At 60.7% G+C, this 17,472-nt stretch overlaps 1 protein-coding gene across 1 annotated transcript in view; it reads right to left on the reverse strand.

Moving 5' to 3' along the window:
* Window positions 1-17,472, reverse strand: part of PPFIA1 (PPFI scaffold protein A1) — a 68,460-nt gene that overhangs the window by 39,989 nt on the left and 10,999 nt on the right. Inside the window, exons 3-7 of the mRNA XM_090257259.1 lie at window positions 2,233-2,334; window positions 1,761-1,925; window positions 1,299-1,373; window positions 752-853; window positions 325-546 (exon numbers count right to left, since the gene is read on the reverse strand). Coding sequence (XP_090113385.1) covers window positions 325-546; window positions 752-853; window positions 1,299-1,373; window positions 1,761-1,925; window positions 2,233-2,334 — 666 coding nt within the window. The remainder of the gene's footprint in view (window positions 1-324; window positions 547-751; window positions 854-1,298; window positions 1,374-1,760; window positions 1,926-2,232; window positions 2,335-17,472) is intronic.

Consider the following 17,472-nt stretch of genomic DNA (forward strand, 5'->3'; position numbering starts at 1 on the left):
GCAGCGACGAGGGACCTGCACACCAGCGCCTCACACAGGCACGCCGCGGCCTGGCCAGGAGGGGGCCTCGCGTCCCTTCTGCCGCCGCCAGTAGGATGACCGGCACAGCCAGGTGTGCTCGACCTTTCGAGGCCGCAGGGAGAGGAGACTGTGCCACCAAAGCCGGAGGCCGCCCGTCAGGCTCACAGCATCGCTCTCATTTGTCACTGCGCACAGAGTGGCCCAAAGGCCAGGAGCGACTGGGAGGGTCAGGGACAGAACGAGCCCCCGGAACACCCCACAGTCCAGCGCAGCGACAATCCCACGACAGCCGGGACCACCTACCTCCCGCACGTCTCGCTGCAGCTTCGTGTTCAGCTCCTCCGACTTGATGAGGTCCTTCCGCGCCGTGTCCAGGTCCTCCTCCAGCTCCGCCGCGTGCGCCGACAGGGCGGCCAGGCGCTCCTTCATCTGGGCCTGCTCCCGGGACTGCTTGTCTATGACTTCCTGCAGCTCCACGACTTTAGCAAGGTCTTCCTCGTGGCTTAAAGAACCGTCCGAAGATCTCTGATGGGGGAAGAAGGTCTCAAATAGCCTATCTGATGAGCTAGGGAACAAGGTGCTCTGGGAAACAGGGAGAACCAGTTAACGCGTGCCAGCCGCTGGGTCACGCAGCCTCCGTGAGCGCACGGTCTGAGCAGCGCCGCCCCCGCACACGCCGCGGGCAGGCGACGTCAGAGGTGACTGAGACAGAGAAGACCGCAGGACTTGCCTTCCCGTTCGTGCTCGGCGTACTCTCCTGCTCGTGGTTTAGGTCAAGCACTCCGTCCGCCAGCGTTTTTTTCTGATTATTCTGTTCTTTAAGAATCATTAGCTAAAACCAAAAAGTTGAATATGAGAATAAAGAAAGAAGTAAAGATAGCAAAACTCCTTTTGGAAAAACACAACTATAAACTGCAAACATAATATAAAAAAATATATACAGTGACATTATTCATCCTGAATATAACCAGGTTATTAAAACTAAAATTAATTATCTACAGGACAAACGGGTACTTAACACATTGCGTACAGGTGGCGAGAACTCTCATTTCTAAAAGGCATGTAAATTCCCCGGTACGCAACGTGCTACAAGGTTCTGCAGCTCTGAAATAAAAGCGCAGAGCACCAGTCACCCGGGGACCCGGCGGGGCGGCCCTCGGTCAGAAAGACGAAGGGCGTCCGGTGCCGACTGCTGCCGCCTTCACACTGGTTTGCAAGTTACGGAACCAAAACGAAAAGCCCGCCTCTCAGGCCACGGGGAGGCCCGTCAAGCTCACCTCCTTGTGCGTGGCACCCAGCTCCTCCTCTAGCAGACTGCACCGCTCGAGGGCCACCCGTAAGCGCTCCCGCACCTGAAAACGGGGAGGGGAGCCGTGGGTGCCCGCACGTGCACTTAACCCCGAACGCCCGGTGACCCCAGTGCGCTGCTGTGATGACACAGAGACACCGTAATGCTTTTCGCTGATGGTAACGTCAAGAAAACTTGTTTCTTAATAACTAAATTTTAGAGAAAATTTCCACCTAAATATACTACGCAATTCTTAACAAATCAATAAACAGAATATTATAAATTGTAAGACATTAATGCCCACGAAAACTTTTTAACTGCACAGAACTCTGCCTTCTTACAGGGTAAGTTCTCAGTCCGGGGAGCCACGACAGGTGAACGGCAGTCGCACGCCCGCCCCCGCCCCCGCCCCCCCCCCCCCACTGCCCTGGTGCCGGGTGGCTGCCGGTACCTTCTCGTCCAGAGCTTTGTGGTGCTCGAACAGCGACTTGAGCGCCTTGAGGACCTCCACCTCGCTGGACACGCCGGCCGGGGACTGGGCCTGCCTCTTCACCACCGTCATCCGCAGCGAGCGCTCGTGCCGGGACACCAGGCACTCCAGGTGCTCCAGCAGCAGCTGCGGGAGAGGCCGGCGCCGCGGGCTCAGGGACGCTCCGCGCTCCCGTCCCATCTGGGCGAGTCGCCCCCTCACGCTCACACTGACGCGCACCGGCCCCCGCCGCTAGGTCTGCCATCAGAGGAAGCCCCCCAAGGCAGAGAACTGCAGGTCGCTCTCGCCCCAAACGGCAAGCAAGGCCTTGGCAAGTGGGCCGCCGGCGCCGCGCCACGCCACACAGCGGGGCGCCTTTGGGGCGGAGGACTGCCGCGCCCACCCCGCCAGCGGCCCCTGGCCAACGTGAGCGCGCGCGAGCCCACCCACTAACCCTGGTGTTGTTTCTTTCTGCTTTCAGTTCAGCGATTTCTTCTTCCCGCTCCAGGAGCTGCTCCCTGCAGACACTGAGCTCCTTAGTAAGTGCTGCAAACTCCTACAAGACAGGGGGAGAGACAGGCAGGCCCTTCAGCACAGACTCCACGTCTCTCCAGCCCCCGCAGAGGCAGCCCCGGCGCCGACCGAGGGGCGTCGGCGTGCCCCCGGGACAGCGGCCCCTGTGGCCCAGGCCGCCGCCAGGCTTCCGGCGGGCACGCGCCTCTGAAGGAATTCAACGCCCCGCCAGCGCTCCCCTCTGTGTAAGTCTCTCTCGGAGGGGCAAGGACGGGGAGGAGGCTCACGTCACCAAGCTGACGTTCCAACTACGAGGAGCGGCCGACTCGGACCATTCCAGCCAGCCGCTCACAAACGGGTGGCATGGGACAGTTCCCGCAGCAGTTAGTTCTTGGAAGGCGACGTCAAGCTCACCACAGAAGCCACACCATTTACGAGAGTCTGACTTTACAAGGCTGCCCCAGAACTCCCAGCTGAGCTCCGAGGCAAGAGCAAAGAACCTGAGAAGCAAGCGAAGAGTAAAACTGCGGTCGGCTTTCCCTGCCGTGCTCTTCCTTTGAGGGGACCACACTGAAGGGGGCAGAGAGCTTGGAGGACACCTGTGGATACTGGCACGGATGAAATCGTCAAACGGTCATTTTATATATATATATTTAATTACATTTTATTGATTTTGCTGTTACAGCTGTCCTGATTGCTCCCCTTCTGCCCCCCGCCATTGTTCATGCCCATGGGTCATGCGTGTCAGTTCTTTGGCGGCTCCATTTCCTATCCTGCACTTTACACCCCCATGGCTGCTCTGTGACCACCTGTTTGTACTTCTTAGTCCCCTCCCCTCCTCGCCCATCCCCCGCACCCCCTCCCATCTGGCAGCCATCAAAACGCTCTCTGTATCCGTGATTCTGTCTCTGTTCTTCCTGTTTTTTAGATTCAATCGATAGATACGTACTTTTTGTCATTTTATTGTTCACAGTTTTGATCTTTTTCTTAATTAAGTCCCTTTAACATTTCATATAATAATGGTTTGGTGCTGAGGAACTCTATAATTTTCTTGTCTGGGAAGTACTTCATCTGCCCTTCCATTTTAAATGGTAGCTTTGCTGAAGAGAGTAATCCTGGTTGTAGGTCCTTGCTTTTCATCACCTTGAATACTTCTTGCCAGTCCCTTCCTGCCTGCAGAGTTTCTTTTGAGAAATCAGCTGATAGTCTTATGGGAACTCCTTTGTAGGTAACTCTCTTCTCTTGCTGCTTTTAAAATTCTCTCTTTATCTTTAACCTTTGACATACTGATTATGGTGTGTCTTGGAGTGGTCCTCTTTGCACCCATCTAGTTTGGGACTCTGTGCTTCTTGGACTTGCAGGTCTATTTTGTCAAATTAGGGGAGTTTTCCCTCCTTGTTTTTCAAATAGATTTCTAATTTCTTGCTCTCTTCCCCTTCTCGCACCCCTATGAGCCAGTAGCTGGGTGCCATATCTGAGACTCCAGCACCTGGCTGACACTGTTTGCCCCCCCCAAACTGTTACCAGTGCCTTTTCCATAAAAATGGCTGCTCTTGGGCTCATACTTCACAACTTCCTAAAATCTCTCAAATAAGCAACAACGGGCCTCAGTGAGCCTCCCTACCTCCCCACTTGCTAAGTGGCCCCAGGCCCGGCACCAGCAGCAGCCAGCCTAGATTCACAGCTTGGCTTTGCCTGGGAACCTCCAAGCCCAGCACAGGGAGCAGCCATCTCAGATTGCTGTAGAGCTCAGGTGGCGTGGCCCTGGGCAGAGCACAGGTGGGGGCTGACCTTGGCCTGTACCACCCAGGAAATCCCAGGGCCAGCGCCCCCAGTGGACAGCTATAGACCACGTCGGAGCACCGCCACCCTGCCCCTGCTCAGCTGATCCTCCCCAGAGGGTGGAGGTTGGTGGTCACAGCCAGTCCTTGCAGCTGACTGGCCTGGGTAAGTCCCTCCCATTGACCTGCCAACAGCAACCAAAGCTCAACTACAGAGAAGGGTGTGCTCAGCCCACATGAAGGGCTTGAGTACTCAGCTTGGGGGATAGGGGAGGCTGTTACCCTGGACCCTACAGGACGTCTACTCCATTGGGTCACATGACCAAGATGGGGAGTCATAGCAGCTCCACCTAATACACAGAAACACACACAAGGAGGCTGCAGAAATGAGGAGACAAAGAAACCTGGCCCAAATGAATGAACACATCAAAACTCCAGAAAAAGAGCTAAAGGAAATGGAGATAAGCAATGTATCAGACGCAGAGTTCAAAACACTGGTTATAAGGATGCTCAGGGACTTATTAAGGACCTAGACAGCATGAAATAAAGAACAATTTACAGGGAAACACAGGAGAGGGGATGACGCCAAGAATCAGGTCAATAACTTGGGACATAAGGAAGCAAAAACAACCAATCAGACCAACAAGAGGAAAAAAGGATCCAGAAACCAAGGCCAGTGTAAGCAGCCTCTGGGACAACGCAGGCACCTGTCGTTCTACTTTATCCAACTTCCAACGTTTCCTCCTCAAGAATCCACGACCAGCGGCTGGCCGGTGTGGCTCAGCTGCTTGGAGCGATGTCCCGGGACTGGAGGTGTGCAGTCGGGGCACATGCCCAGGCTGAGGGTTCAATCCCCACCTGGGGCGCATACGAGAGGCAACCGACCAGCGTCTCTCTCTCCCATCAGCGTGTCTCTCTCTCCCCTGCCGCCGCGCCCCTCTCTCAGAAAGCCATGAAAAAGTGAGGCTAAAGCAAAGACACCGGCCGCCGCCTCGGGGTGAGCAAACCTCCAGCCGACGGCACGAGCACTCCACGCCCTGCTCCCCAGGGAAACTGGTAGGGATCCCATTTCTGAACACACGCATCAAAGTCTCGGACAGTACTAGAGGCAGGTGACAAAGAGAAGTTCTTCAAGGAAATCTAAGAATTCCAAATTCCCTGAGAAAGGGCAGCAGCCTGTGGTATATGAAAGAGGGCTACTCCCTCCTTCCACCTGCCCCAGCTCAAGGAGGTGGGGACTCGGTCTGGAGGCCACCGCCAAGGACAGGGCCCCGTGTGCGGCCCCTCAGCCAGAGGACGTCCCCCGGCAGAAGGTCAGCATAGCTGCCAGGCTGGCCCAGGCTCTGATGCGGAGGGCAGCGCTGGGGGCTGGGGGCGCACCTGGGGTGTGGCGTGCTGGGAGCAGCCCTGACCACCCTTGTCCTCTGAGGCCATGGGCCGAGGCTGCCGACGACCCCAGGCTGATGCCCGCGCCCCCCACCGAGGGCCCATCTTCCAGGACAGGAGCTGGCCAGTGCTCCCCACCCCCTCGAGCCTGGTGCCGCCTGTGCCCGGGCAGCAGAGGGGCAGGTGCGGGAGCAGGCAGTAGGAGACAGCACCTCATCTCTTCCCAACGCCAGTGACTTCAGGGGCCAAGTGCCAACCGAAGGGCACCTCAACAGCCGTGCGGGCCGTGGGGAAGGCAGTGGGAGGGGCTCAGGGGCTGGACAAAGGCGCATCTAGAAGGCCAGTGTACAGGGAAGGACCAACACCAAGGCAGCCGGGGGCACCTCCAAGGCGGGAACCAACACCGAGCGCTGACCTCGGGGACAAGTCCTCGGGAGGAGAGTCTAACTGGGTTGGTTTGCGGAGGAAGGTACCCTGAGGCCATCGTGGAGAACAGGAGAGCCCCGGCTGGCACTGAGTGGGGCTGAACAGCTGGGTGGGTCAGGAAAGGGGTGGGGGGCAAATCAGCCAGGGCCACCGTCGCCTGGGTGACGGGCAGCACAGAGCCGCACCACCCCGGGGAGAACGCCACTGACCCCTGCGCAGGCCCAGTTTCCTGCGGAGTCTGTCAAGCCCGTGTTGTCCCGGGGTCCACGCTGCAGCCAGGAGCCTGTGGGGGCCGCCGTCCGCCACGTGCTGACGGGGCTGCCCTTCTGCCCGTCTTTGGGGGCCTGCCTGTTTGTGGCTTATGTGTTTCCCTCTTTCACTGCTACCTTCCCACTGCTGTGTTTAGAAAGAAGCGGTGTCAAAGCACGAGTCCATGCCGTCACTCTGACTGGACGTCCCAATTCGTTCAAGAAGCGGTGGCACAGCCAGCCCAGTGGCCCACAGCGGGTGAGCCGGGCCCCCGCCCCCCAAGCGCACGGACGGCGGGTGTGCTCACAGGAGGGCCGCGCCGGGCTGCGGGCAGAGGCCGGGCTGTGCAGGCCCCCGTGCAGCACAGCACGGAGCCTGGCTTTCAGCTGTGACAGGCGCCGAGGGCTGCAAAGTCCGGGCAGCACTCGGCACAGCGACGTGCGGGGAAGGCGCCTGCGGGACAAGCCCAGGCCCCGGGAGCACCGCTGAGCCAGGCTGGACGCGCGGAGGGAGGGCCGCTGTGAGTGCAGCAATGACCCCAGGGAGGCGCGGCGACCTGAGTCAGGGCCGGTGCTGGAGACGGACACCAAGTAAGCTTCCTCGAGACAGACCCAAGTCCCCACCACGCACCAGAGGCCACCTGCTGCCCACCAAGTTCAAGAGGCTCTGCCAGACGGTGAGGCCCAGGGCAGCGAGGGGCAGGAACTGCAGACAGCAGACCCACAGGATTTGCGGGCGGGCTGTGCGGACCGCAGAGAACAGGAGGCCAGGGCGGCTTGACGGAGCCTGGCGATGGCATGTGAAGGGCAGAGTCACCATTTCTGAGAAGAGAACGACCACGGGAGGCCGTGTTTTGAAGGGAGAGCTCCAAGTCCAGCTCGGGACTTGCTCGATCTGAGACGTTACCAGGTCGTCAAGTGGCCGTGAGCTGAGTCCCAGACTGGGGTTCCCGGGAGTGGCGGCGAGGGGGCGCGGCTTTCACCCCTGCAGGCCCCAGGCCCCGAGCGCAGACAGAGCAGCGACCAAGGGGGTCAGGGGAAGGGGGCGCCTGCCGGCGGACGGCGGACGGGTCACGGACAGGTGGGTCTGCTGAGACGGAGGGCAACGGCGACAGCAACGCGGCCGCCCTGGAGCGCGGCGGGCCTGAACGCCAGGCTGGAGGAGCAGCGGAGCGCGGCGGGATGAGAGCAGTGAGCACACGGGGGTCCCTCCGAGAAGCTCTGCCGTGAAGGGGACAGAGCAGCAGGGCCGTGGCCACAGAAGGGGTGGGGGTCCCGGCGGAGGGCGGCCCTTCCCGGAAGCACAGGGCTGAGCCCGGGGGAGGAGAGGCGGCTGACCACAGAGGGCCCGGCCACGGGCTCTGGGGGGGGGGCGGGCAGGACAGGGAGCGCTGGGCAGGGGGCGTGGCAGGGGGTCGGGCGCAGGACTGCAGGTCCCCGCGGGGCTGAATGTCAGCGCTCTACGTCTCCTAGTCTTACTCTCCATGGTGAAGAAATCTCCATGAGTAAAGCGTCACGAGGTGGACGCCGGGAGCCTGGCGCGCGGGTGTCCGTGTCACAGCTCCAGGCGCCCCGGCGACGCGGCGCATGAGCAGACGCCCCCCGAAGCAGGAAGGCCCCCGCGGCCCGCCTCCACCCCTCGGCCCACCGCCCGCCCGCCCCGCGGTCCCGCCCGCGCCCCGCAGTCCCGCCGGCAGCCGCGGCGGCCCGGACGTCGCCCATCGGGAGGATGGACTCAGGTGCTTCCTAGAACAGGCCCCCCAGCCACGCACACTGTACGCCCTGCGCGGGCCCTGGTAAAAGGCAGGTTTGTAGAAGCTGACGGCTACTTTTACTCCTTAAAGGAAAACTTTTCCTCTGCTCAGAAGAATTCAGCAACTGAAGAAAGTACCGAAGCAAATTTAAACTTAGGGGTTTAGATAAACACTGGACAGGAAATTCCAGGGTAAGACTCCCAAAGCACGTTCAACGGGCGCCGCGGGCGCTGTTACCGCAGAAGAGCGAGCAGAGCCGAACGACCCCAAGCCCGGACCCCTCTGCCGCCCCCGTCACAGGCTCCAGCGGCCAGCGCCTCAGCGCGTCCTCCCTCGGAAAAGAAGGTGTGTTTGAGAGAGGCTGTCAGCCCAGCACCCTGCTGGTGCAGAGTGCCATTCTATTTATTATGATTCAAGTTGGAAGAATTTTTGGAAACTGAGTAGATACAATCCCCACTGGAATATTTTCGTTTTAAAGTATAAGTGCGAGCAATACTGCACATTTGTATTTATTTGTGTTTGACATTTTGTAGGGTTGAGAAGAGGAAAAATAACATTTAACTATTAAAACCAGTTCAAGGACTTAGTTTTACATCGTGCTTGAAAATGCCACTACTTCTTATTTCCGGACAACAGGCTCAGATCACACAAACCGACACTGTTAATCAACACCCACAATCGGGCCAACTCGAAGCTGCGACACGTATTCCAATGCAATGACACCCTCTGGTCCCAGGCACTCCAGCAGCCGGGTGTGGGCGGCAGTGCCCAGCGTCCCCACGCGCGGGTGGCCCTGACGCCTCCGCTCCTTCCCTCAGCGGCCCCCGTCACACTTCCGCAGCTTTCCTTCTCTCTGACCTCCATCAGCAGCTCTGCTTTATTTTTAAATTACTTTTCATTACTTCCGCTAATTGGAGGCCAAAAATGCAGGCCTCTTAGTGGAGGGACACAGAGTTTAATAAAGAAATGGAAACAGGCTCTGACTTCTAGCAAGCCAGGGCGCCCTTCAGCAGGGCCGTGAACAGTGGGGCCCATCCAGGCCGTGGGACAGGAGTCGGCGCTAAAGAGAAACGCACCATCAGGCCGCGGAGAGCCGGGAGGAAACGCAAACACGCGTCACCAAGTGGGTGGACACCGGGGTCGCGCCCACTTCCCAGCCGTCATGCACATGCTGCTGTGAACGCCCCGCACACGACTTCACGTGGATGTATGCTTCCCTCCCTCCTGGGCACACCCAGGAGCAGACACATTTCTTCACACCAAAATGAGGGAACGGCTCCATTTCTGGTGCTGACGTCCAATTCAAGTATCAAGGTGTCTACGCTGTCATCCCTCTGTTCTTCTTCAGACAGCACCTTCTTTTAGGCGATAATTGGGACTTCTTCCTAGGCAGTCTGTATAAGGTTAGCTAACCCCGTTTTTATCTTTCTGCTAAAGAGAAAACTAAACTATTTGGGGTTGTTATTAGCCTTTTAATATTTAAACTCAACTTCTTCGTCGTCGGCAGCCGTCCGTCTCGAGAGACGATGGTGTAGCTTCTTAAGAGTCTATCTGCACCGCCGAGAATGGCTGTGCAGTCCGACTCGGGAGTGACACGGTATCTGTCTCCTCCCGTGTTGAATCGACATCTTGCGATGACGCTGGAGTGTCCTCTCCAGTGGAGCTGAAGCTACAGAGCCTGGGCAGGGTGATATGGAGGGTCTGCTGTTGCCCAAGCAGCAGACCAAGACAATATGAAATGTGCATACACACGTGTACTTTAAAATAACCTGAAATATCAGAGTGAGTATATCGCTCATACATTTCCAAAGCAAGTGTATTGTATTAGTGACAATCACAGGCAAAAACATCCTAACTAAAAGGCTACACTGAGCCAGAAGGGTGGGAGAGAATCAAGCCAACCACAGGAGAAAATCAAGAGTGGAAGCCTTCATTCGATCAGGAACGGGCCCCTTCTGGCCTCCTCCAGAGAGGCGGGCAGAAAATACTCCAGTACTAGCTCGAGAGGCCCAGGGAAGTTAAACTCCCAGGACGCAGGGTGAAGGCTCAGTATGAAGCACCTGCGCGTCCATTCAGGTTGCATCATGCTCCCGGCTTCCCCAACAGCGCGTGGGTTTCTGGGGCTGCTCATTCTCACCGGAGTATCGAGTACTTGTGTTTTCAAACACTGCCCTGTGTAGATCTATGCCAGCGACAAGAAACGAGTGAATCATACAAACAGCCTGCAGAGTCTGAGCCCAGGAACCAGCCGCGTGACCGGACAGTGAACAGCGTGCGGTTCGTATTTCCAGAGGCACGCGTTGGCCGTGACCAACTCGGACGCAGCCCGACAGGGCCGAGGACTGAGCTGTTTACAGAACCCTTCGTCACTGCTGAAACAGCACGAAGTGCACACAGACCTCTCTCCTCCTAGTCCCGGTCGCTCCCCCACACAGCAGGGAACGTCACGGCTGCCTGTTCCCAGCGTCCTTACGCGCAGGCGAACAATACCCGGCCCCCTCGCCCTTGCCCTTCCACGCTCAGGTGCCCCGTGTGTGTGTGTCAGTCACAACGTCGCTCCCTTTCTACAGGCGCAGTGACCACACGGACAGTGGCACAGAAGCCACCGTCTGTTCCTAGCGTGTCCCCCCACTCCGCCCCCAGGGACGCGCCTGCCCATGCTTCCGGTCTGGGGCTAGAACAAGTAGCCCATTGCCCGCCTCTGCGCCCAGGACACCTGCAGGGTCAGTCTCAGTGTCTGAGTCAGGGACCTAAGGGTTCTACCTGGTCCTGCTCACGAGGCCCCACCAGGCCCGCAGCCTGATAGCGCCTTTCCGGGCAGCCCGCCGTCCGGGGCGCACGTCCCAGCGTGGGTGCCCATTTCTGTTTCTCCTTCTCGGCCACGGCCTCCAGGACCTTCCCGGACCTTCCCGTACGCTAGAGACCCGGCGCGGGCCCAAGTGCCAGGTGGGGCTACAGAGGCGGCGCGTGCTGACCGTGCGTGGCCGAGGAGTCACATCATTCTGACATTTCAACTGCGAGGAAGGCTCGGCTTGTGGGTGAGAGGACGCCACGCCCTTTCCTCCCCGAGCCCCTGCGACATGCCGGCTCGTCGTCCTGCTCTCAGTCGCAGCGCCCTGTTTCTCTCTGACCAAGCACGCGTGCGCGCGGCCCGTGTTCACGTCCCCAGATGCTTCACAGCGCTCACCGGCCTCTGTGCCCTGGCCGCCCGCTCCGGAACCGAGTGCTCCCCAGCACAGCGTTAGGCCAGGCCCCGGGCCTCCCGTGGAGTCGTGGCCAGCACTCACACACAGACTCTTCACGTTATGCAGTGTCAGAATTAGAGCACGGTATTTTCTAAATCGTATGTTTAGATATAGCCCCCCCAATTTCATTCTGTACTGATTTCAGGTGTACAGCTTGGTGGCTGGACAATCGGACTCACTACACAGTGTCCCCGATAGTCCCAGTGCCCACCGGGCAACACAGTTATGACAATATTACTCTGTTCCCAATTATGTACTTACATCCCTGTGACTTCTTTTTTTTAGATTTTATTTATTTTTTGAGAGAGGGGAAGGGAGGAAGAGAGGGAGAGAAACATCACTGTGTAGTTGCCTTTCCCGTGCCCCCAGCTGGGGACCTGGCCTGCAGCCCAGCATGTGCCACAACAGGGAATTGAACCAGCAACCCTTCGGTTCGCAGGCCGGCGCTCAGTCCGCTGAGCCACAGCAGCCTGTGATCAGTTTCTGACTACCAACCCATACCTCCTAATCCCGCACCCCGGCAACCACCGGTCTGCTCTCTGCCCGTGAGTCTGCGTCAGCTTTGTTTCTTTTTCTTTAGATCCCACGTGTGAGGGACACCACATGGCACTTGTCTCTGGCTGACGTATCTGACTGAGCAAAGGGTCAGACTTCCTTCTTTTTTACAGCCAAGGAACGTCCCACCGTACACGTGCCACGGCTTTTTTATCCACACGTCTGTCGATGGGCACTGGGCGGCTCCCGTCCCTGGGCTGGTGAAAACCCTCTGCGGGGAGCACAGGGGTGCACGTATTGTTGGGAATCGGTGTTCTGGGTTCCTGCACAGAGACCCCCAGAAGCCGCGGGGTCGGAAGGCATACATAGTTCCTTCGGCTGTTAAGCTGCTGTGCACGGCGCGCTTGTCTTCTACCGAGTTAGCCGCGTGGACTCAAACCGTCCGAGAGAGACACGTGTTCTGCTCCCGGGCGCTCCCTTCTGGTGAGTGACGCGCACACACTGACGCCGCCCACGCACGGGCAGTGCAGTCCCCAGAGGCGCGGGGTGACGGTGGTGGGGGGCATGCCGGACCCTCCGGAACTGTGAGAAGGGAGGCACTGCCCCACTGAGGCCACGACAGCGCGCCTGGTCGGTGTCCCCGCGCCTCTGGGGCAGTGGCGTCACACCAGCCTCGCTGCAGCACCCAGGCAGCACCCCCAAGACACGAGGGTCCCTACGCGGCTCCGCCTGGAGTGCCGCTGCAGGCCTGTGGGCAGGCCCCCAGCACCTCCGCGCTGCAGAGAGAGCCACAGCCGGCGCTGGACCCTGAATGAGCGCGTTGGGGGCAGGAGCGCTCGGCCTCCGTCTCCCGGGGCAGCTCCCTGCCCTGCCACAGCCACCTCACCTGGCCTGGCTGACCGCGGTGAGAGCCCCACGCAGCGCAGAGAGGACTCGAACAGCAGCGATGAAGATGGTGCAGACCACGGCTGAACGACGCTCGCGCCTCGGCAGCCAGGGGGCCAAGGACAGCTGCGCGGGCCGCTTCCCTCGTGGTCCCTGGCAGGGCACCTCGGAAGAACAGCAGTCCCGGCATGTCCGTGGCTACGTGCGCCGGTCCTCTGCCGACCAGCAAGGCAACACACACGGCGCCGCGGGGACGGTCACGGAGCTGAGGCCGCACGCCACGCACACAGGCACCACACAAGGGCTTCCGAGCCTCTCGGCGGTTTTCCTAAGGAGAGAACGGCCCCGCCCAGACAGAACTGCAGAGTGGCCCGTGCAGTGATCAAGATCAAGGGCTCACTGTCAACAAAGGGAGTGCCCCGTGCCTGCGGCGCCCGCCGCCTGCCCCACCCCGAAGAGACGCAGTCAGGGACGGACTGCAGCCCACACCCTCAGCCCGGGACTGCTCCTGTCTCCCCCTCTCCCCCCAGCCCGCGCGCCCACCCGGTGCTGACCAGGCCCGCAGGCTCAGCTCGGCCGGGCCTCCGCCCACGAGACGCCACCCTCGGCTTCTGCCAGCACATCCCTGCTCTCACCCGGCTCCACTCAGGAGAACGGCTCCCTCCCTGCCGAAGCCCCGCCTGGCCAAGACCCTGGCCGAGCGTCCCGCACAGGCACCTGCGGGACCCACCGGCGAGCCTGGGCTCTGGCAGCGCCAGCCCTGCGGGTGTCCCCCCCCTCACGCCTGCGTGCTCACGCCCTGCAAACCAGCCCGACAGGAGGCCTCTGCTGGCCAGCCTCACCCTTGTTTCACAGGAGGCAGCCGGGAAGGGACCCACGGTCCAGGTACAAACCCAACACTGAAGGCACGAGTGGGGGCGCCTCCTGCAGCCGCCGTCGCTCAGGAGAGCAACGCAAGCTAAGAAAGAGCAGCCCTTTCCATTCGGAAAATAACTTACGGCACAAAAAACGTCCGAGGCGCTATACTGGGTACTCCCAGGATGTCAATGTTAGCGCACCAGCTTTATATTTGTCAGTGCTTTGTGGGCGTCACGTCACTTCCATGTACTGGGCTCCATTTTACGCTCAGTGCGCTCAGCCCCCCAGGAAGGCACACAGGAGACAGGCGCAGACAGGCGCGGACAGACCATCACTCGGCCGGTACGCAGCTGGGGTCGCAGCGCTCCGCGACATCCCACGGGGGCCCAGCTCACGGCGCAGCCCAGAACCCAGTCCCCGTGAGGCTGCCACCCAGCCCAGCAGACGGGGGGTGGGGAGGTTCCTTCAGTTCTCGCTAAACCATCCCCCGCTACTGGGAAACAAGCAGTATCTCTATTTCATAGACGACCAAACCGTCTCAGAGGAGCAGCATCATGGCCAGGGTCAGAAAGTTGGACCCGGGACTGGGAACAGGAGTGGAGGGGCAGGGGCGGGGGAAGCTGGGTGGGGACGAACAGAAAGCCACCCTGCAGGTGGGCGCCGCCTGCTGCTGCTCTCTCTGTCCCTTCCTCTCTCCCCAAAATCAATGGAAAACACATCCTGCCGAACCCCAGCAGGAACGGGGACGGGGTGGTCAGTGCAGGCTGAGTGGGCTTCAGGAGAAGGGAGCCGGGAAGGTCCAGGCGTGAGGGGAGGGAGCGGAGTGCCCGCCCTGGTCTGGCAGAACCGGGGGCAGGAGTAGTGAGCAGGAGGGGGACAGCCGCGCGCAGCCAGAGCCAGGGCAAGGGACGCACGCGGGGCGCTCTGGCTCCTGCCCCTGCCACCTCGGAGGGCACTGCCGAGCCCCCGAGCGGCGCTGTGGCCCGGCCACAGCAGCGGAGAGCGTGCCGGGGCCGCACGAGGCCCACAGGCCCACGCCAGACCACGGGGGAGGACGAAGAGGACTTAGAAGACTGGACAGAGCGGCACCGGATCACACGGGAGGGGGCGGGGAGGAAGGCGACAGGGCACGCGGCAAAGCCCGGCTGGCCGGAAAGGAGGCCCCAGGAGCAAGCAGCCCCGGCAGAACGGCCCGGGGACGGCGCAGGGGCAGAGCGCTCGCCTTGCCCCCGAACACCCCTGGACAGGCCTGGGGGCGGCGGCCACAGAGACGGGCGGGGGCACCCGGCAGCTGACGCTCCCTCCCGTGACCAGCAGCTTCTACAGTGACTCTGCCGTGTACACGCCCTCAAAGCAGGCTCCGAGGGCCCGGGACGGACGCAAGGTGGAAGTGGCACCGTGCCACCGTGCGGTGGGTGGCCCGCGCCGTCACTGCTCGGGGCCCCAGGCGGCACTCTAAGGCCAGCCTGGAGACCGCCCAGCACACGGCCCCTGTGCAAACCACACGGGGACCCCGGTGGGGAAACGAGGAGCAAGGACCCGACCCTCAGGGTGGGCACGAAGCACGCGGAACCTGCCGACAGGAACGAGCTTCCAGGCACCCTCCTCCCCTGGTCCACGTCTGGGGGCACAAGCACTGTTCGCACAGGAGCACGGCCTTCGAGTGCACATTCTCTCCCACGTGGCCCTTTATTCTAACCAGCCACTACTGCTTCCTGAAGGGCCCTTTCTCCCCCTCAGGTGACTATGAGGCACCCCCCCCCAAAAGGCTGCGTTTCTAGTTTGTGAAACGCACACTCCCCCCTGAAGTGGAGTAAAGAGCGCCAGGCACCATGCGGGGCCCCGGGGACTGAGCAGCCCTGAGCAGTGGGCAGGGCCCGGGGGGGAGGCCGGACACGGACCCAGGCGCCTCCGGGCTGCGTGGAAACACTCGCCGCAGAGACACTAAGGAGAAGCTGCCCAAAGGCAGAGCACGCAGGCCCGGGGTGCAGGGGCCCCAGCCGCTGCTGCAGGCCCAGCCCTGCGGCCCGCCCGCCCGTGCGGAGAGGACCTGGGCTCGGACACCGCCTGCCCCGCTCGGTCCCTACGGGCTGCGAGGGAGCTCCCAGACCTCTCCGTGACTCAGTAACTCCACCTACAAAACGGGGTCCCCAGCAGTCCCCTGCTTTCTAGCACTGTTCACAGAAAATACACATGCGATAGTACTGATGAGCCTTCAGTGAGGTAATTCATATAAAGAGGCATGAAAGCAAAAAACACCGGCTGTTCGCTCACTTAATCCCCCAAACACCCGTGTGCCCGGCCTTGGGCCAAGGCTGACGCGCGGCAGGCGCCCAACAAACAGCTGCTGCTGAGGGAAATGAGCGCTGCCCCGGCTGGTGCGGCTCCGTGGGCTGGAACGTCGTCCCATAAACTGAACGGTCACAGGTCCGATCCCTAGTCAGGGCACATGGGCAGGTTGTGGGTTTGGTCCCCAGTCAGGGCAGAGATCGGAGGCAACCGATGTCTCCCCCCTCCTCTCTCCGAAGTCGTGAGCACACGCTCCGGTAGGACTGAGGAGAGGAAGATCAAAGACGGCAGTTACCGCCCTGACGGACCGGTGAGGGCACTGGAGGCTCCGAGACGCGGCGAGGGACAGAGAGGAGATGGGCGCAAGTCCTGCGGACCAACTGGACAGTCCCTTTCCTGGCCGGCCTGCCCACCCTGACCCAGGGGTGCCTGCGGGGAGGAGGCCGGCCGCCCAGAGCGCCAGACACGGTGACGCACAGAATGCCCGTGAGCTCGAGGAGGGACACGGCCCCCGCCAGTGTCTGCCCCAGGCGTGTGGCAGCTGAGCAGGGCCAGCAGGGCAGCGTTCTGCACAGAGGCTCCTGACCCCTCTGCATCAGCTGGATGTCAGGCTGGGTCTCAAATGAAGCCCTTTATAGTTTAATTTGCATGAAAACCATCACCTAATCAGACAATCCAAATGAACAGCCTATTCAAACCTCTCCTCCTGCCCCAGGGCCCTGTGACTGCACCGGCTCCTGACGGATCCCGCACACCATGCTCAGGCGGAAGAGCGAGGCCGCCCCGGCAGCTGCTGCCGCCCCTTCAGGAGGGCACACACCTTCATCACAGGAGCTGAGCTGGGGCAGAGGGTGCACCTGCCTTTCCGGGCCGTGGCCTGGCTCCACTTGACACCAGTGCCTGACCCTCCAGCGCTCGGCCAGCAGCTCAGCCACCCGGCCTGGGCTCGGAGCAGCGCACACGTGAAGCCTGCCTGCGGGGCCTCTCCTTGCCCCCACGGCTGCTGTGGCCTTTTTCCTTTTACCACGTTTCTTCTGAACTTCCTGTGACCGTTCTTGGTTTAAAACCTCTTCCTCCTCGGGAGTCAGCTTGGTACCCCCACGGCCCGGGCAGCACGCAGGGTCTCTGTGCAGTCAGCTCCGTGTTGGGCACACTGGAGGCAGCATCAACGCTCCTTGGTTCGCACGTAAGCACTCGGAGCCCCAGGAGAAGCTGCCCGCGTCCAGCCCCAAGGTGCCCCCACTGCCGGGTGCCCCCACGTGGACAGGCATGCACGGTGGGTGACGTCAGTGCCGACCGCAGGGCACCCCAGCGCAGACCTTCACCTCCCACAGGGGGGCTTTCTCTTCCCCCAGCCTTGCGGCGCTAGTGCCCGTCATCCCGAGTGACGCCCGCGGCTCGGCGCTGATGCAAAGACAGCGACCCCAGCTTCTTAACGGACCTTAAGGTTTCAAAAGAGCAATGGCTCAGAAATATCAATTAGCCTCAAGTGGAACTTTAACTCTTACACCTGGGACAGGTCAGCACGCCACTGTGTGACGTCCATTTCTAGGTTACGACTGGCAAAAGTTTAACACTACCTAGGCAGCAGGGGTAATCAGCCGTTTGCAAAGCGGAAGAACTTGGAAATACAAGATACGCTCCCCACTCCCAGACTTATTTTCAGAGCAAAATGAGATTTCCTCCTCGGAACAGAAAAGGTTCTGAGAGCCAGGAGCGAGCGCTCCAGGGGGGCCTCCCCGCCCAGTGAGCCCCGATCCAAGTCCGGGGGCCGGGCCAAGAGCCTACTTCTGGCCACAGGGAAACCTGCAGCG

Source organism: Furipterus horrens, unplaced genomic scaffold (assembly GCF_987537825.1).
Source record: "Furipterus horrens unplaced genomic scaffold, mFurHor1.1.pri manual_scaffold_2, whole genome shotgun sequence".
Taxonomy (NCBI): Eukaryota; Metazoa; Chordata; class Mammalia; order Chiroptera; family Furipteridae; genus Furipterus; species Furipterus horrens.